We start from the raw sequence: 21919 nt of genomic DNA on the forward strand, positions 1-21919 counted from the left end.
GACATTATGATTAACATATCGTCTATACATTTCATTCATAGGTTTTTGAAACAAAAAATATATATCTATCATTGCGAGAAACAATACTATCAGATTTTGTATTTTGAGATTTTAAACTAAAATATATATATATATATATATATATATATATATATATATATATATATATATATATATATATATAAACGAAAAAGCTTTTTTCTGGAATATATTATACTTTAGTGATACATGTTCGAGTATATTAAAAATTGTTTAAATATCAATAAACTGATGCAGATTTCCAAATTTACCTCAGATGCATGAAAGATCTGCATTATGAGGGTTAATTGTCATGTCGACTGCGTGACGCAGTGGTTAGGGCGTTTGCTTTAGAATCGCGGAGTTGATCATTAGATCGCGGGTTTGAGTACACTGTGTCAGGTGGAGATGGAGACCGCTCCCTCGAATGGGACTGTATAAACAGAGGTCCCGAGTCGTAGAAAGTGCTGGTAAGAAAAAAGATCCCTTACTGCTCAAAAACTCTAAGTGTCGAGTACATGTCAAAATTTGCAGCCATCCACTGGTAAGTGGTGGCTTCTCAATATGAATGAAAAATTCTCAAAGGGCCATTTAACAAACAAACAAGCAAGCAAAAAAAAAAAAAGAGGGATGTCTTTTAATTCATTCCGTAGATATTCGTAGTTTTGTAGGAATCCAGTGTCATTAATTAATACAACTATGTACACAGATAAATAATATTTAATATATTTATGGACAAACACTTAGCAACTACACATATGAATCTCATTTTAATACAATTTAACATTGTCTGGTATAAGAAGGCGGTGCATTACCCGAATAATACAAATAATTGGCGGTACATGTATATGATATTTGAATCTTAAGAGAAAGCATTTGTTACTTAGGAATATGAAACTAAAATTGAAAATTTTGAATAATGCATTGTTATGTTTCTTTCCTCCAATTCATTAATATATGCTTTGATTAGTAATATTTTAAACAGGTTTATATGCTCCGATTTGAAATACATGTATGACTTCTTGAAAAATGGCGGCTGTCTTGATACAGGCGGCTCACTGGACATTGATCTAATGTTGTGAACCTCAATTCACTCATACAGAAGAATTCACTCCTACAGAAACGAAGAAGTCCTGTAATACCGGGAAAACATGAAAATACACTTCGATCCTTAATATATTAAAAATGACAGATGACGGTTTTTCTATATAAATTATGTGAAATAGAGACCGCTCTAGGAATCGGGCAAGAATCATTTTCAAGGTGACTTTGTGCAACTCCTTCGAGAAGAAAATTGAAAACCCATTAGAGATAAAGAGTTCTTAAATTATTATTATTGGATATATATTCATACTTTGTTCCTATAGCTTTATGTGAAATCATATAGTAATTAAGATATTTCACATTTTCTATCATCTTTATCATGAATTAAAGAATCTTATTCTGGTAATAAGTGTACTCTCGCACCCATCCAACCCTACTCAAACCCCAGCCCCTCTCCCCCCAAAAAATCAAATTGGTGTATCTTATCTGATGTCGGAGAATGCTACGTGTGTTAGTGGACAGTAACACTCCCATTCTAATTACTATAATTGGTTTCACGTACACCTGTATTCATGTTAAAATTTGTTTTTATCAACTAACAACACACTTTATCAACATAGAAAATTTTATAGAGATACGTTAATTTTTGTTAAAGATATGACGTCAGTCTTCGAAATGCTGGGAAAACCACTTTAACAGACATTTACATTCGAGATTTACTTTTTTTAAACCGCTCTTTTTCTACCGAATGTGAATGTATTGATTTGTAAATATTGTTTAAAACAAAAGAAATTGAAAACAGCACATTGATTAATCTTTCAATGCCATGCCAGTTGAAAGAGTTCAATTTAGATGTCATTCAAATGTAATAATTAAGTTCTTTGGTTCTATTCTGAGGTCTTACAAATGAAGTATGAGAAAAATTTCAACAGATTCAATTTGAATGAACAATGTCTTAAACGTATCGATATCGTAGTCTAAGGTCCATATCCTCAGGGGAAAAGATTTACGTCAAAGGTTCTTGAGCGCAGGGTTCGGTAACATTTTTTCATAGTTGCAATAATCTTTTGTCATTCCTAGTATCTATTTAAACAATACACAAATCTCACCATATCATTCCAAAAGTATACTCGACAATTTCTTTCCTTATGAGCCTTTTTACTTTTTAACGTTTTATTTTTAACCTTTAGGAGGTACTTCATTCTCTGGACCATTCCAAGCCAATTATGTACAAGGAGAAGTTAGAGTCATTGTTTGGGGACTGTGTGATTTACCACCAGCAAACTTTACCCTGTCTGGGAGTACCAGCATTTCAGGGAGTAAGGATGTTTCTTTTAGAAATAACACCGTAATATAAAATATGACTTGAAAGGTTCATAAGTACACAAATGCACACAGACAAATATGTCGTACTTTCAATTTCATGTATAAATGAATACAATGTTTGATTTTAAGTGATAATGAAAGTCAGTATTTTAAAATTCAATAGATAAGTTTTCAAAGTACTGAATCTTCATTTTTATAAGTCATTATACAGAACATTAGAGCAATCCGCAGTGAAGCAAATACATTGACAAAGAATGGTGTTAAATATTCGTTAATATTAATCGTGATCAACTAAAACTTGTCTACGATTAAAAAAGAGGCTTTTGTAAACAGATATTTTTGTAAGTTAGCACATTTACAGTTTGACAAAAATCAATCATTATCAGTCCAAACTCTTATTTCTTTGAGGTATCATAAAATATAATTATAGGCCCATACAAAGAATTCAAGCAGTGGGTATCATCGATCGGAAACGTTTTCATTTGTCCTCAGACTAGTACTGTTTTTACTATACTTTTCTATTTGCTTTTAATTACTTAATAATCAATGATGTACTCACATATTGAATGAACTAATCCTGCTTTCCAAATATTTTTGACCTATTTGACTTCGCATTTGTTAATGAAAGATGATTACACGCTACATAATTATGCTGTATCACATAACTGTTTACTTTTACAGTAATGTTGTATTTGTCTTCGATCTTTCTTTCAAAAACAGACTAGGTATTTATTGACCTTCGAAAATCAAGACACTGATCTATGCTCAGAAGTTTACTTTAATGTATGTTTAAGCATTAATATGCCTAGGGATTCATTTCAAGAGACTGCGTTATATCTGGATTTTTACCCGTTACTGTAGCCTAGTAGTAGGGCGTTCGCTTCGTGATCTCGGGGCCCGGGTTCATTGCTAGTGACTGTTCCTTCGCCAAGTTGACAAATGGATGAGACCTTAAAAACGGAGGTCCCGTGTCACAGAAGGCGTTGGCTGGATAAACACCCTCACTGATCAATGGCCCTGAGTGCAGAAAATTAGGTCTAAATTTGAATTCCTTCACGGGATACGGTGACGTCTCTGTATAAGTGAAATATTCTCGAATGAGACGTTAAACAACACACAATCAATCAATAAATGATATAGATTTTAATTTATTAACGACATTTGCAGACAATACAGGGAAAAAACACAGTAATAAAATAATCCATTCCTAAAAAATAGAAATTTACATCAGATAACTAAGCCATTAAGGCGTCGACAACACGAGATAACTTATTAAAAACACAAATTAAAGACAAAAATAATTTCCATAACCTTAACTCTTCATAATGGGGAAACTTCTGTTAACAATATAATTAATGTTCTCAATAATTAAAAAAGCTTTTTCACATTATACATATACTCCTGAGCCACAAAACAATCTACACAAAACAAGAAAAAATTCTCATACAAGCATTCTCTTTTCTAAGGCAATGGCTTTTAGGGGGAAAATTTAAATTTCCTCGCCAAATGATTACATTTTCTTAGATATATATCATACTCCAGCATGCTAGAGGTTCTTAGCGAGATACTTTTGACTTGGCGCCGCGTAACCTCTAGCATCCATTGTAAAAATTCTCGCCGCTGAAATCCAAAGTGGAAATAAATTATTCAATTAAAAATTCAGGCTTTAAACATTAACGAATGACACGAAACAATAAAATATTCACTATTTGCGATAAAACTTACACATAAAACAATGTTAATATCTCTTATTAGCGATAAATCCATTATTTTTAAAATCGAAGCAGAAATGAAAACAAGTCGTCTGTTTGAAATTCCGGAATGGAATTCAGAATATCTGACGAAACGAAACTAGATTTCCGCTATGAAATCATTGAAATTTTCGTTTTCTGACTAGCAATCCGCAAAATTAGCATGAAGTCAAATCGAAAGTAATTCTGGTGACAAGTTGAAATAATGACGATTTTGATTAATGAAGAATGGTGCATACATGTACTGAATAAAGTGGATTTTAGGATTTTTTGTGACTTTTGTAAGCCTCAGTTATCGTTATTTTCGCTCTAGGTATTCAAACAACTGCTTACAAACAAGTAAATGTAATAAGAATTTATCGAAGAGAACAATTCATAAATAGATGAAAGGAAAATATAATGAAGTCACAAGGTATGGGAAGAAATAAAATAAGAAGTGTGAATTTGTAACGGTACTGTAAAAAATCGTAAATATCAACATCCCTTTTGAATGGGTGGATAATTATTGAGAAAATATTTATTCAAAATGTAAGCAAGATCGTAGTTAAATCTTTAAATTGATATATTTGTTCGACTTTACCATGCCTGGACAAACACAAAATTACAGTATTATGTTGACGGTGCGACCGTTAAGGCGAGCGCAGAAACCTATATTCACATGAATCAGTTTTAATTTAGATCGGGCTCTTCAAACCGCACGTGACATTTAGTACGTCTCGACTCTGACGTCACATGACGTCGCTTGTAAGTTGCATTACCAAAACAAAGTCTGAACAGTGCTAATTTTAACAAAGAAGGTTTAATCTACAATTTATCTGCTATATATCCATCAAATCAAGGTGAGTTTATATTTTTCTTGGACCTTCTTGTTACCCCGAGAACGTTGTTTGCGGCGAGATGCAATTTGCAAAGCATTATGGGACCACAGGTTACTGTGGAAAGAATGTGCGAAGTCCGAATTTTCTCTTCGCCCTTGCGTTGCTTTAAGAGCTCGCAGTGACGAGCGGCGCTTCGCGCCGCTGGCAGTGCTCGTTATTAATGAAAACTCAAAACAACGCATGTTTTATTCTAATATCAACTTCCTTGGTTGCATGTAAAGGTTTCAGTCATCATTTCCTTTTATAAACTATCTGAAATGCACTTCTATCGCTTTTGAAATATAAAACATCAAAGTAAGTCCATTAGGATGACACGCAAACAGTGGGGTTAGCTTCATGATATAAATGAAAAATAAATCTTGTGTGTGCTGAAGGTAGCTTGGTCTATTTATCTATTTTTATTTATTTTTATTGTTTTTTTTATGGAGGGGGTAGATTGGGGGGGGGGGGGGGGGGGGGTCGGCGGTTTGGGTTGGTTGGAGTATTTCAGAGGAATCTAGGGTTAACAAACCACAAGTTGACGTTGTCTGCTCTTTGTGTATCCTTGGAACTTATATTATTTCTTGTTGCAACGATAATCTTTTAAGAAACAGCGATGCTCTTCCTTACATTTTTTGCAGGAACAAGTTTTTTTTGCATTCAAAGTCTTTAAAATTTGAAATCCATATGTTGCATCTTGATATTTATAATTAAATGTTTGACTTTTTTTTATTTAGCTGACAATCATAAAACCATCGCACATGGCCTTGGTAAATACCCGGATCTTGTTGTTGTCCAGTTGAAGATGACCAATGGATACATCTCCGAGGCTGGAGGTGAACTTTTTTTTTTTTTACAATTTTTATACTTTTTATGAAATAAAATAACAACACAATTATCTACTTTTTTCTAAGTAGTATTTTGGCATTTTTATGAGAATCAATTTAGAAGATATTTATTTCGAAGACTAACTACGTGTAACAACATCGGTACATATTTGTTATCCCTCTGCCGATGTTTCCCTAGTTGAACTGAAAACTTGTTTGGATTGTGAATCAATAAAAGGACATTCAACCCCACAAGACAAAATTAAGCTAATTAAAAAAGTACACTTTGGGAATCCCAAATATTGTTCATATTCTAATCGTCTCTGAATTCGGCGATGTATGGGGACAAATAGTATTTTACAATTTCTAGCATTTTCATTTCATATTAGAATATGTCTACTACGTACAAGTTACGCGATCACAATTAGGAATTATCTTTATCCCTTTTTAGGAAGTATGAATACTTCCTGTTTAATTCTTAGTTTTTGGATACTTTACACCTTTAGTCTGACATTGAAAAAGTCAATTTATAAAAGGATTGAATGTTGAAGAAAAAATCGAATGCTGTTCATAGCTTGAGTTAATTTAGCATTATAATGCTATAAGGACATTTTCGTTATTAATTTATAAAATAAATTTTCTTTAAGCACTGCAACTACGTATTGTGTCTTTGATTGTGGATTTTCTTGAAAATTCATAAAAAGTAGGAATTCATCACTCAAACTTCAGTTTGCCTAAATGTAACTGTTTGTAGAATCAGTTTTCATAATGGCTAATTATTTTCATGTCCTTAATTGTCATGGCCTGTTATACAGTTATACAAGAGAAACTATGTTTTTGATGTTACTTCAAGCTACAATTGCAACAATTAAAAACAATAAATTTAGCCAATGTTAAAATTGTTTCACAGTCAAAATTTTTTTGCGCAAAACGGCCTGATTATTTGACTGCAACGGTAACTTTTTTTTTCTAAAGCAAATGGCTTAGAAGTGGAGAAAATATTTTTTCAACTAATATGAATTATTTTGGTGTATTTCAACAGAGTACGTGTATAAAATAATAAATGACAGCATTTTTTTGGATTGAAAAATAACTTTGGATACATTGATACAAGAGAAAATCGTGAGAAGAATTCAAGTGATATGTATAAAGAGTGAATTTGAGTTGTGAATATAACGAACAGTTATCATTCTCGAAAGTCCATGTAAACAAAAACAAATTATGAGCAGAGTCCAATAGCACCTCTGAAAACAGGGTAAAGTTCAGGTGCCAGAAAGAATCTCCTACCCACCGGTCACTCCCGCTGTTTGTTCCTTGTCATGGTAGAGAAACGGGAAAAAATCCGTACACAATTCAAAAGGAGAATATTGGCCTAATAACAGTGTAACAAAATACGTCTGTCAGCATTCGACTTAACGATAGATTGTATTTGGAAAAAAAAGTCATTGTATCCACCAGAGAATTTGCAAAATGTTGACTTCAAAGGAGATTATTGATATCCTTGTATTTTCAATTTTATTGTCAAGAGTCTTCTAGGAAAAATATTTGTATATAGAACACGTTATTGTGTATCGAATCAACGGAGAGATATTAACTCTATATGCAGGTGATACTGGTATTTTGCGAAATTAATAAGAGAAGCCGATGATAGAAATGTTAAAGACTATACGTTTAACGAAGTCTAATAGTGATGACTTTTCTCCATTCAAATACGAAACAGAAATGTCAGATTCCGTGATGTCGTTTGAGTTCTTAGTATCCATGGGAATTCTAACAGATTGTTTCATTAAAGACCATAGTTCAAAAATGCTGTAATCGTGCAATAGATTTTAACTTAAATTTGTCAAAAGCTTTTTCCAAATATGAGATCCGTACGCGTACGTATCCATTTATATATACATATAACATTCTAAATTTCAAAATACATTTTTGAAAGAAAGATTTATAAAAAGAGGTTTTGGGGAAATATGTGATCATGCTTTCAAACCCCTATTGTAAAGAAATATGAGTATTTACAGAGAACGACCCACTAACATTTAAAATTAGGTAAATGAAAACACTAAGTATGAGGTAGCAATAGTGCGTATGATTTGCCAACGTAAGTATGAAATAATTTCAGTCCTTAAAAAGTAACTAATGAAAGCTTACTTTACATTTTTTGAGTAGGGATTACTTTCAAGTTAACTTTGTGGGATCAATGATGGTTTGGCTCACCTTCAAACGTTTCTTCTAAAACGTACAACATACTGTAAATGCATGATATTTGGCAGATTTTGATTTCCAACAAATTAGCGAAGATTTCATTCAACGCATTTTTAAATGAATCCGTCCATATGCATATACAAATGAAATTTAATACGTTTTAAGTATTGTTTTTTTAATGAATTAAACTAAATAATTCAACGCACCTGATATCTTTGCTGATGAACTCAAATGGTTATTTATCACTTTTTTTTAAGGATACATAACACAAACAAAAATTTGATGCCTAGCTGGATTGATGTATATTTTTGGACTGATTTTGAATAGAAATGACATAAATTATAAATCCCTAAAATATAAAGAAATCGTAAGTTTTCTTTGGTGCTAAAATATGCGACTTTTGTTTTGGTTCCTATATAATTCTATACAAAATTTTGCACTTAGTTTTAACATTGTGACAAAATCTTACAAAATTCTCCAACTTTACACGGCGAACATTATTAGGTTACATATTTGAATATAAATCCATGAGAAATATTGCTGAATTCCGAAAAGAGTTTGTTTGTGTTATTTATCCTTAATTAAACATTTAACGCAATAAAAATAAAACTAATTTTTTCTTATATCGTAGAACATTTTTAAGAGGTAAAAATAAAGATTGATAAGCAGTAACTAGATTTTTATCATAATTCAATTTTATTGACAATGTTTTGTGTGTTAATTAAAGTGTATTACTTTCAACGCCTTAGGTGTGACATTCAATTCAAATTCTGAGGTTTATCAGTCAATTTGTGGGACGGTTTTTGCATTCAACGACCAAAACATTCGTCTCTGGTCAATATCTGGATCAGGTTTGGTGATTTTTTCTTTATTCTATATTCTATTAAACATGTAATTAATTTTTTTTTTGATAATATAATATCTTTTCATTAACTTGAGTAAAAGAAATTCATTTTTTGCATTTTATATCATCCCATTGTCTTCATTTTTCTCCCCCTTCTGAGAATGAAATATCTGTATTTTATTTGATTATCATATTGTTGTGAAATTAAGTTTATTTAATTTTTCATTTACCACTTATCCTCATTCTGTAGGGAATATTACAGTTAGAATTAATAGACAGCTACCATCGCTTTTATATATGTAAATTTTATTCACCCTGTGTGCTTTAAACAGTCATGTACAGAGCGAAAAATCTTCTTCTTTTTTTATAAGCATGTTTTTCCCTGTACATGTAAGACTGGTTTTACTACATTTATTGCGCAAATGCTCTGTATTGTTTAAATATATAGTAACTCATCTACCTGTATATTTTTTTAACTTAAAGGTATATTCATTACTTTCAAAGACTTGAAAATATTCATTTAAACGTATTCCTTCAGTTTTTTAATAATATATATTATATTACCGGTATTTACTTCTTTATAATTATATTATTTAATAATATATATTATATTATTTATTTATTTATAATAAATAATAATTTATTTTTTACGTATTGGAGCGTATTTACAAGAAACCTAATTTTTCACATGAAAACAATTAACAAAAGTTCTTTATGTCAACACCAGAAATTCAAGAGGACGATCTCGATACTCAATCAAAATTAAGATCCGACACTTTAATTTGTACAATGAAATCAACAATTTAAAGCAAAAAAAAAAAAAAAAACGAATTTCGAAAAGGATTATATTTTTTAGAGAAATTTAAAGCCATGGAGTTGCACAATGAAAGCATACCATATCATTTTGTCTTAATAGAAAATCAGCTTAGCTATACTTTTGAACGATAAACATGTAAATTATTTATGTAACAATGACGGCAAAAATGACAACCAACACTTTTTCTTTGATCTTTTAGTCTAACAATGTATATATGTACATCCCTAAATGCAACATCAATGCAAGTTTGGTTCAGATAAGTCTTTAATTCTCGGTAATGGAAAATTTTCAAACATTAACCCGTAATAGGTTTTTAAAATATATGCTAGATGTAACATACTTCACATGACTGTTAGAAAGCATCCCCAAGACTTTTGTATACGTTCTTGGTGTAAAGAGGCATTATCTCTTGCATATCCTTTATTCTGTTATTCAAAGTTTTCTTTACATGTATAGAAGCATTCCACTTCTGAAACTGAAGCCCCTCTTTTTCCAAAACGAACTTGTTTTATTTGTGTTTGTAGTAAAATACCTCAAACTATTTTATGTGCTAAGGGAGAACAATGTCTTGTTCTTGAAGGTGTCAACAGATCTTACATTCGATATACTATTTTTCAAACAAATTGTCCGATTACTTCTTTATAAAAAATTGTACTGGGGCAGTTAATTTTCTTTTCACTTTAGCAAATAGTGCTACTATTTTTTTTATTAGGAGAAGCGTAGAAAGAACAAATTAAGAAAGGATACTTTCATAGGAAGGGGACAAACACACTGTTTTGGGTATATCATTCTATTTTGTTTTTGTTTTTATCAGTTTTTTTTTTTTTTTGGGGGGGGGGGTAATTCTTCCTTTTTATAGGTCATCACCAATATATTGGAGAAGGGCAATCATTCACTGCATATAGGAAAAAAGCACCTTCCTATTCTTGATTAAAGCTCAAGGCTTGATGATGTGTTAAACTTTACTTCTATCTTTTATAAATATTGACTTCTATCCATTCTTGTAATAAGTATGCTTGGCAAAAGTTGGTATCATTTACCTTTAGAAGACAAAAAAGACAAAATAATGTATTATTAATTAAGTTCTCTAAATTTTCAATACATGCGTTTCAAATTTTATAGAGCGTAGAATGAAGTAAAAACAGAATAGAAGTGATGCTGGTAGTGGATGGCATTCCTACTGAATATTTTATTTTCGTTATTTTCCATGCTGGTAACACAAAATTGAATGTATTATGAATAATGAATTCAAAACTTTCCCATGATAAAGATTTTTTTTGGTTAAAAAACTGCAAATATCGTTTTAAATAACGTTTATATGTACCTGTAATTAAACAAAATAAGTGTACGTATCAGACAATTATCTATAATAACCTTTGAAGAAAAGTTCTGTTTGTATTCTTTTTTATTTTCTTTATAGAAATTTACAACATGCTTTGGGTTTTTACACAAATGACACATCACAATAACTATACATACTAAATTCAAATGTACACATTCAACGAGAACAAGACATTGAAAATATTACCTAATTGACGTAATTGTCAAGCAGGAATGAATGATATGGATATGCATTCTTAAGCCCATTTCCTCATTATTCTCTTACCAGAGGTGGTCTTCTATTTACTTTAAATTAACTTAACATCTGCTCCGAAGTGCGTCACAAAAGACTCTCTCATTCCTTATTTATCAATTTGCTTTCCAAAGCAAAATGAAAAACACTAAAATTGATGAAACATTCATTAACATTTTTTTATGTGAGGGTGGAATTGTAATTATCCATTTTGATTAACACATTCAAAAGGTTCTTGAATTTTGAATTATGCTTATTTAAAATACCTTTTTATAAGCTGTTGAGTTGTGATCTAGACCTATATTCAGAGAATCTCTCTCTCTCTCTCTCTCTCTCTCTCTCTCTCTCTCTCTCTCTCTCTTAGCACTTGACTTAATTAGCAATAAAATTTAAGTTTAAAATTGTATTATTACCTTGCAGTTTCAATTTTAAACTTCCAATGAACATCAAAAAACACAAACATCATAGTTTCCTTACAAAAAAATGCTGAGAAAAACAAAAAAAAAGTAATCGAATACATGCATTTTTTTTTACAGGGGGCCTTTTCAAACATTTTTTGCAATAAATTACTATATTCTATTAAAGGCTAGCAAATTGAAAACGTTAAGACATCAAATTACTTTTACAAGTTTTTAGATAACAATGTATTAAATATTTTGGTGGCATATTTCTGTCCCCTATAAGCAAATTACCTTTCGATAGATTATGTTAACATGTAAAATAATTATGTCAACATGCAACATAAATATATCAACAGATAGGTGGTCCAGAATTTCAAAAATACAATAAAGATATACTTGATTATTACATTTTTTTCTGTTTGGCTTCTAGATGCCCAAAAGCTGAAAAAATCATTGTCATAAGGCATTTTCACTAAGATTCAGCACAACCCTGCCCTAATACCCAGGGTCATGAAATTCACAAATTTGATAGAATTACCCCTGCTTATTTTCACTTCAACATTTAGTTGAAAAGACTCCCATCAAATTAATTTATTTTCACAATAAATATTCGAAAGAGTCCAATCCTAAGACCCTAAATATCCTTTCCCATGGGCCATAAAACTCACAATTTTGTGAGAACCCTTGCTAATTAATATGCACTTAGTTTCTTTGCTTTATAACCATGACCAGGGTTTATGCTACAGTATGTGTGCATTATGATATTGTAGGACAACATATATAAGTTGCATGTTAAGATACATGATTTGCATGTCAAAATAAATAAGTTGCATATCGATAGAAATAAGTTGCAGGACAACATGAAATATATAGAGATATATTAATCTTATCATATTAATCTAGCATGCCGACATAAATAAGTTGCATGCCGACATAAATAAGTTGCATGCCGACATAAATAAGTTGTATATCGATACCAATAAGTTTTATATCGATATGAATATGCTGTATATCAATATACTAAATGAATTTTGCATGTAAATGTAAGTAATTTGCATGTCAACATAAATAAGTTGCATGTCAACATGAAATATGGGGATAACGAACAGTACAAAGCTCATAGTCCATTTAAACGGTACAGGTCGGGAGCAGAGCAAACACGGGCCTCCAAGAACATCAGAGGTGGGATCAGGTGCTATGGGGGAGTAAGCATCCCCGGTTGACCGGTCACCTCCGCCGAGTGATCATTGTCATGATCGGGTAAACGGAAGAATCCTTAGAAATTTCAGTGTGTAAATAATGGCCCAACAATTTATATATGAAAAACGTCAGTCAGCATTTGACCTTGTGATAGATTGGATATGCTGATCAGGTTATAGAAAAAACTAGTAGCTACATGTAGGGTGTTGGAAGTCACATTTGGGCGATGTTTGATAATTGGGAATATTTTCCAAATTGTTAATTGATAACATTTCTCTTGCATGTCAAGATAGTAATGTTACTTGTTGATATATGAAATATATGGAGATAACGAACAGTATTCAAGCTCAAAAGTCCATTATACAATACAAAATAGGAGCAGAGCAAACACGGACCTCCAAACATCAGAGGTGGGATCAGGTGCCATGGAGGAGTGAGCATCCCCTGCCGACCGGTCACACCCGCCGTGTGCTCCTTGTCATGATCGGGAAATAACGGAAAAATCCGTCGACAATTCAGTGTTTATGTTCCATATTGGCATTATTATTTTGCATGATGACATAATCAATAGAAAAATAACTTGCATAAAGGAACAGTATGCCACCATAAAATGTAGATGAATTGCTCATTTCAGAAAACTATGTGGCATGTGCACGTGATGGGTGGGGGACAGAAGAATTACAGAGTTCCTCTGCTGACCTCTTTATACAGGCCTGGATACTGGACTCCTGTAATAAACATTTCTCTAACTCTTTCGTCATGGATAAAAACAACGCAGATCCTTCGTCACCGACAGTGGACCGCGTGACACTAGATTCAGTTTATAGCTTAGACACAACGTTAGTTTCTGTTCAGGTCAGTTGATGAGACTATTTGAAGATTCAACATTTTAGCACTCACTGCCCTCTTTGAAATTTGATGTTTTTTTTTTAAAGACGAAAACCTACAGGCTGGACAAATTTAAAAAAAAAGGACGGAGTATACTTTGTCAAAGTCTGTCAAAGTCAAAAACTTTGACGACATCAGATAAGGTTTATTTAGTACTCACTTTAAAAATGAAACTCCATTTACTTAAACCACAATTGACGAAAGTTTACTAAGAATAACTATAGTTTACTTTGATTATAATAAAGTTGTCAGGTTAGTTCATCCAAATACCAAAGTTATACTACTGTAAATCAAAGTAATTACTGTATACATGTATAATGATCTTTTTTTTTTCAAAAGTAAATAAATGTTTTTTTTCTATGAATTGGAAAATAAATTGTTTTAATTCGTCTTATTTTTAAATACATCATATAGTTATTAGACTGAAATATTACTTTAATTGATATTCAAAAGTCGTTTCTAAAATGTCACTGATAAAAATACTTTAATTCTCCTAAAAGTAAAAGTATCATAGTCAGCAGGGGTGTGCAATTACAAAAATTAGTTACTAGCCCGTCGGGCTAGTGGCAGTAGGCAAGTTACTAGCCCGAGGTTGCCAGTCACTAGCCCATTAACTACCGAAAACAATACATGTATAAGTATTACAAAAAGGTAAAAAAAAAAAACATTTAAGTTGAAATGAATAAAACAAATATTGGTTTGCGCTTGTTATTGTCAGGTACTTCTCCCTATTTTTATCGACTATATTTGTCACTGAAACAACTGGCGATAGCAACACACAATACATATAGGTTAAAACGAATTTAAGATTATGATTTTACAATAAAGTTAATTCGTACATCAATTCAGTCGACGTAAATATACTCATACTTTCGTTTTAAATTTACTAGCCCGACGGGCTAACACAGTATAGATTTATGATAGCCCGACCTCTAAAATTGGTAGCCCCGGGCGTCGGGCGATGGTAATTGCACACCCCTGAATAGTCAATCAAGATTTTATATCACAGTTTCAATGTATCATATTATATCAAAGTAATGTATTGATCAAAGAATCAGAGCATACACTATGGAGACCATAAGAACTTAATTTTACCATATTTAATTTTAATACTTTTTAGTTAGTGTGTACATTTCATGTTGTAGGATATATACTATTCTTAGTCAAGGGTACCTTCCTTAAAGTATATATACATGTTTGATGAAAACATTGTAGATTTTGAACAGTTACTAGCTATTTCCGCTATACTGAACCGCACATCTGTTCAAAAATCCTCGTGACATATCTTCAATAAATTTCATTCAGATGAAAGTTTTTACATCAAACAACGCTGGGTACGTGTTTTATGCTGGGGGTAGCGCTATGATTGACAATTCTGCAGACCCATATGGCGCCATCATATACGGATACACTGAAACGGAAGTGTTGCTATGGAGACCAGGCATAGCAACGTCTAATGGATACCTTGTTTATGTTGGTGGACAATGGGGTGGCGGAAATAATAATCAACAAGATACAAGTGTTGAAGTGACGGTGAAAGTAGCCGAATTAACTGGTATGTTCTTTTTTTTATAGAAGTTTTAAATATAAAAATTCAAAAAGATATACAGAATGTTTTTAGTGTGTATAATTATCAGATTTGGTTTTAAAGATATTTATCTTTCGTTATGTGTCATAACAATTACTTGGGGGAGGAGGTACTGTGTGGCGAAAGTTCAATACTTTTTGCGTCTCTATTCCATTCCCAGTAGCTCAATGATCTATAATTCTCTTTATGATTTCATTTTCTTTGAAGGATCCCCTTGCACCGGAACTAATCAATGTTCAGCGGACTGGACGACTTTAAAAACTACGTGTACACCTACTGGTATTATAATTGATTTCCTTTTGAAAAGAAAATTGCTTATTAAATATTTACTTGTAAAATGATCATTCGGCAATAAGAAATAACAAATGATTTGAAAATTGCATTTTGAACATTGCCAGGCTCTTCTGTTTGCAAGGTTTAAATAATAGACTTTGGGAATGGGTTTAAAAGTTTAGTTCCTAGGCAGAATTAAAGGCTTGTGCCTTATTTATCACTTCGAGACATTAGAAGTTACTAAAAAGGAAAAAAATAACGTAATATCTTCCTTCGTCCTGTTGAAATCTTTATTTCATTTTGTATACAATATTCTATATAAATCTACATAAATTTAATCATTTCTTCTTTTAGATTGTCCGGATCCACCAGATTTAGCCAACGCCTATAAAATCAATAAGGGAGTAAGTAATGGGAGTGCTGCGATGTACTCATGCATGCCTGGCTACTATCAAAGCTCATATGACGTCATCATAACCTGTATTGACGGGTCCTGGACGTCAAGCACAATGTTTTGTGAAGGTATACCAACTATTAGACAATGAAGTCAATATTTTTCCTAATTCTTTTTTTTTTTTTTTTTTTTTTTTTTTTTTGGTTTCTTATAATTCCTTGCTTAAAACTTTAGTAATAGAATTGATACATGTACATGTACTATCAGTGATTCTATAAGGTATGCCAGTTCAAGCCCTGGTTGAGACTTTCAATTAATTTTTCACCACCTAATATCTTTTTAATTTAAATTATTCTCTACAACAATTTTTCCAATTCTTAAAGAATAGAATTATAAGCTTTTTAGCTCACCTGAGCTGAAAGCTCAAGTGAGCTTTTCTGATCACATTTTGTCTGTAGTCCGTCTGTCCGTCTGTCTGTAAACTTTTCACATTTTCGATTTCTTCTCCAGAACCACTGGGCCAATTTCAACCAAACTTGCCACAAAGCATCCTTGGGTGAAGGGGATTCAAGTTTGTTCAAATGAAGGGCCACGCCCTCTTTCAAGGGGAGATAATTAAGAATTAGTGAAAAATGAATAGCATCTTTAAAAAATCTTCTTCTCAAGAACCACAGGGCCAGGAAAGATGAAACTCATATGGAAGCATCCCCAGGTAGTGTAGATTCAAGTTTGTTCAAATCATGACCCCCGGGGGTAGGGCGGGGCCACAATGGAGGATCAAAGTTTTACATAGAAATATATAGGAAAAATCTTTAAAAATCTTCTTCTCAAGAACAGTAAAGCCATGAAGAGTCATATTTATATGGATGCATCCTCAGGATGTGTAGATTCAAGTTTGTTCAAATCATGACCCCGGGGGTAGGGCAGGGCCACAATGGAGGATCAAAGTTTTACATAGAAATATATAGGAAAAATCTTTAAAAATCTTCTTTTCAAGAACAGTAAAGCCATGAAGAGCCATATTTATATGGAAGCATCCTCAGGAAGTGTAGATTCAATTTTGTTCAAATCATGACCCCCGGGGGTAGGGCGGGGCCACAATGGAGGATCAAAGTTTTACATAGAAATATATAGGAAAAATCTTTAAAAATCTTCTTCTTAAGAACAGTAAAGCCATGAAGAGTCATATTTTTATGGAAGCATTCTCAGGTAGTGTAGATTCAAGTTTGTTCAAATCATGACCCCCGGGGGTAGGGCGGGGCCACAATGGAGGATCAAAGTTTTACATAGAAATATATAGGAAAAATCTTTAAAAATCTTCTTTTCAAGAACAGTAAAGCCATGAAGAACCATATATATATGGAAGCATCCTCAGGAAGTGTAGATTCAATTTTGTTCAAATCATGACCCCCGGGGGTAGAGCGGGGCCACAATGGAGGATCAAAATTTTACATAGAAATATATAGGAAAATCTTTAAAAATCTTCTTCTCAAGAACAGTAAAGCCATGAAGAGTCATATTTATATGGAAGCATCCTCAGGTAGTGTAGATTCAAGTTTGTTCAAATCATGACCCCCCGGGGTAGGGCGGGGCCACAATGGAGGATCCAAATTTTACTTAGAAATATATAGGAAAAATCTTTAAAAATCTTCTTTTCAAGAACAGTAAAGCCATGAAGAGTCATATTTATATGGAAGCATCCTCAGGAAGTGTAGATTCAATTTTGTTCAAATCATGGCTCCCGGGGGAAAGGGCGGGGCCACAATGGAGGATCAAAGTTTTACATAGAAATATATAGGAAAAATCTTCTTCTCAAGAACAGCAAAGCCATGATGAGTCAAATTTATATGGAAGCATCCTCAGGTAGTGTAGATTCAATTTTGTTCAAATGATGACCCCCGGGGGTAGGGTGGGGTCCAATGGGGGATCGAAAGTTTTACATAAGAACATATAGAAAAAAAAAATTTCTTCTCAAGAACAGAAAAGCTATGTTAGTCTTATTGATATGGAAGCATCCTCGGGTAATGTAGATTCAAGTTTGTTCAAATGATGACCCCTGAGATAGGGAGGCGCTACAATGGGGGATCAAATTTTTACAAAGGAATAAATGGGAAAATTCTTTTAAAATCTTCTCAAGTACAACAAATTCATTTGTTATATTGACATGAAAGCATCATCATCAGGTAGTTTAAAATTCAAGCCCCCCCCCCCCTTTCATTACTGAACTGATTTGTGCCTTAGTCTAGCCAGTGTGCTCAGGTGAGCGATGTGGCCCATGGGCCTCTTGTTTAATAATATAAAGAGGAAATTATTTGCTTAGACATGTTCTGGTGCAGTTGTAAGTTCTTTTGTAGAACTGGGCCCTGATCTTAAGTAACTCAAGTCAATCTTAGATATCTTTACTAAGAAGATACTAAAGGCATAGTTTACCAAATAATGGACTGCGAACAAATGAGATTATAGATGTTTAAACAACAAAAATATGATACACATTTATTTTCAATGACAATTTTTTGCCTGTGTTGAGAACTAAATAATGATGTTCATTTAATTTAGAGATATGTGCATCACCGCCTTCCATTCCAAATGCTGATTTGATGGTTTTGAATAATATTGCTATATATTCCTGTCAAGGTGGTTATATTCCACAAAGCGGAAGTAGTTTAATCAACTGTTCGCAATCTGTGTGGCAAACAACGACGTTTTCCTGCCTTGGTAAGAAGATCAGAATCTATGTTTGACTTTTTTTTTTTTTTGATTTTTCGATCTATTTTTTTTTCTTTTTAACTATAATACAGCTTTTTTTCAACCGGGAACTATGCTATAAAATGATAAATATAGCCTTTTTTAATAATATACATTTTGCTTTTAAATCCAGATAAGACGAACTAACCTTGACCTTTAAGATTGACCTTCTATTAAAAGAACTTAACCCTTAGCTATAACATTTGAAAAGTCAGTGCAAGGGCTTTAATTTACATCGCACTTTCCTTGTGACAATATGTTCCTTTGTTGCCAATATTTTTTTTTAATTGTGACCTTGTCTTTGGAAAATAACCGCATTTTGAAAACCATTTACCCTTGCCATATCGCCGACTTTCATATTTCACGAGTGTTCCTTGTGACAAGACCCTTATTTCGATGAAAACATTTTGTACACTTGACCTTTGATTTTGACCAGTTTTTAGAATACATTTACCTTAGCCATATTTTCTGAATGGTTAGAACCAGGGCTTTCATATTTCACGTGTTTATGTCTTGGGTACCAACATTTTTGAACTCTTGACCTTGACCTGAAAGCTGGACCAGCATTTGTAAAACTTTACCTTTGACCCCTTCGGGGGCATCGATGTTTCACAAACATATTTTGTTTATTTACATGTAACAAGAGTTACTGAAACATTCAACCTCTGATAAAACTTGCATCACAGAATAAAGATATGCCATTAATTTACCTGAAATGTGACTGACAATTTACTGAAAGGTAACTGACTGGAGGATCTGTCATTCGACCAACTTCCTAAACCTGACATTGACATCAGAAATCCCATAATTTGACCTCCATCTTAATTCAGAGGAAGGAACTTTAATTGACTAGTTGACCGTCAAAAGGAATTACTATCCGATTGAGTGAAAGACGCAGTTTCTTCCTGGAAATGCTCAATAAATTTCGCCACTATAAGTTTCTACATTATTAACATTGGTGTTATCCCCTTTTTTTCTCCATTTACGATTTAAAAATATATTAATTAAAAAACTAGCTCTTAAAATCGACCCATTATGAATGAAAGTTGAAACAGTACTTAAGTAGATGTAAGAAATGGAAAATGCAGAAAAAGGATTCCAAAGCGTTGTATTAAGGAATCTCTTAAAAAATTAAGTCAAACTGCATAAATGTATTTAAAATAAACTAAGAGGATGCTTATTCATCATAGGTATCTAATCAAAATTGTGGTGTTTTCAGACATCCAAGCTTTTACCCTGTTCACGAATTACTGCTTATAGAATATTTGAGACTGGTCAACGTTGATTCGCCTATTTATACTTTAAGCATCCTGTGGGCCAGCACCAAACATCACTAGTGCTGATGTCCTGGTGAATGATAACGTGGCTATATACGCTTGTCACTATGGCTTTAGTGCAACAAGTTCTGATAATGAAATTAAATGTACGTCTGGGACGTGGTCTCCCACGACTTTCCAGTGTGCAGGTACATGTAACGCTATACTTATCTTTTACAAATATTTCTATATTGGCAATTTTCTGTAATATATACAAATAATAAATGATAAAAAATACCGCAAAAGTATCAGTAATCCAACCTATATTAGTACTGGAGTATCTCTATATATTGTTGCACTTGTTGCATCAAAATCAGAACACTTTTGTATATGAAAAAAAAGGTTTTGTTTGCATTGTCTATTGTTTATCGTCTCCAGATTCGACAAACAACGGAGGGAGTAGCATCAACAACCAAACTCTTAACGGATGGATTGCTAGAATCAAGAAAGAATTAATCATTAGTAGAAAAAGAACAAATGCATATCTGAGAAGTTTGATCAGTGTGCACGATCCGCGCCCGAGCGCAATTGCGATAGGAAGTTCCGGTGTATTCATATTTAGTTTCGTATTTCTATTGATAATGATTCCAGATATTATAAATGTTGTCAGGTACTTACATAAAGAAATGTCTGATAACTTTGTTAATCGAAAAAGTGATGATTAATTGAAGTCAATCATATTTTATGGACATATTTGATGAAACTTGAGCGCTTTTTATATTTCGTAGGACATGACTACAGCTACCATTGAATTTATCTTGTCTTCAAACTAAAACAAATGGTAAAAGTAAAACAGAAAACATAAATTAATTGCCAATTGAATATAAATATATGAGTAAATGGTTTTTTTTTCTTCTTAAAAAAGGCAACCAAATATTTTATAGAATGTTCAATCTTAGCGTTGTTCAAGGGAACATCGATTTGTCGAGTCGTATATCATTTGTTAAAAATGATTTGAACAAAAATCGATGTCTCTATCTTCCATCATCTTGCCTTGAAATCACTATTTGACCTCAACGAAAAGGATATTATTGAATTAATGGTTTGAAGACATCTTGACGAATTGCAATCACAACATACAGAATTTTTTTTTTTTTTTTTTTTTTTTTTTTTTTTTTTTTTGATTTTTCAGCATTATTAAATGCTGGGTAATTGAATAATTGTTTGATCAATTCAACATTTCCTTTACGTATACCTTTAACTTATTCCGTTTCAATTAATTGTTTTATCAAGGTCAGAAACTTGCTTTTTGGCATCTTCTTGGCGATAAAGAAAGTTCGAGCTTAACATAAATCATTGTACACCCCTTCAGTGTTTATAATGGATAACATTATCGTACGCAAAGTTGAATTCATGGCAATAACATTATTTTTGAATTAGAAATCTAGATAGTATTTTCTTTTCTTAAAAATGAATTCTATAAAAATAATGTGTAGAACAATAATTTGTTCAGGCTAGGATGTTATTAGACTGTACCGTATACATTTTCTCATAGGAAGCCTTTCTTATTTCTTTTCCATAAAAATCGTATGCGATTTGCGTTCCAACTTCAAAGGAAAATGTGGTCGTTTAGAGATTTGAATTTGATGAAGCATTGATGAAAGCTTTTATGGAACTGATGAAATGTACCTATAAATTTAAAACGATTTTTAGGGATAATATGTTGCGACACGATATGGGGAAAAATATTTCTCAGGTGTGTAGCTTATTCTTTCAACTATACAGGTAAATTTTAATTGGAAATTCGAAATTTTACCTTCAAAAATTCTCTAGGAAGTGTTAGTAATGAGCAACTTTCCTTTAATCTATTTAAATGTTTAAAAAATGAGTTGATATTAGATCACTTCATTACATG

At 32.3% G+C, this 21919-nt stretch overlaps 1 protein-coding gene across 1 annotated transcript; it reads left to right on the plus strand.

Moving 5' to 3' along the window:
• The first annotated feature begins 13619 nt into the window (after positions 1-13619).
• On the plus strand, positions 13620-20841 carry LOC133200582 (sushi, von Willebrand factor type A, EGF and pentraxin domain-containing protein 1-like). Its single transcript, XM_061336372.1, has 7 exons — positions 13620-13715; positions 15054-15303; positions 15544-15615; positions 15964-16131; positions 18560-18718; positions 20055-20213; positions 20443-20841. The coding sequence occupies exons 1-7, from the start codon at positions 13620-13622 to the stop codon at positions 20727-20729; spliced, it is 1191 nt and encodes a 396-aa protein (XP_061192356.1). The 3' UTR covers positions 20730-20841.
• Positions 20842-21919: the final 1078 nt, after the last annotated feature.

Source organism: Saccostrea echinata, unplaced genomic scaffold (genome assembly GCF_033153115.1).
Source record: "Saccostrea echinata isolate AGI-Se365-2 ecotype Australia unplaced genomic scaffold, CSIRO_AGI_Sech_v1 ptg000040l, whole genome shotgun sequence".
Lineage (NCBI taxonomy): Eukaryota > Metazoa > Mollusca > Bivalvia > Ostreida > Ostreidae > Saccostrea > Saccostrea echinata.

Excerpts from the sequence above, each read along its gene's own strand:
- LOC133200582 (XM_061336372.1), top strand. The coding sequence starts at position 13,620 with ATGGATAAAAACAACGCAGATCCTTCGTCACCGACAGTGGACCGCGTG. Across the intron at positions 15,304-15,543 it reads GAAAGTAGCCGAATTAACTG|GATCCCCTTGCACCGGAACT; the intron begins GTATGTTCTTTT and ends TTTTCTTTGAAG. Across the intron at positions 15,616-15,963 it reads AACTACGTGTACACCTACTG|ATTGTCCGGATCCACCAGAT; the intron begins GTATTATAATTG and ends TTCTTCTTTTAG.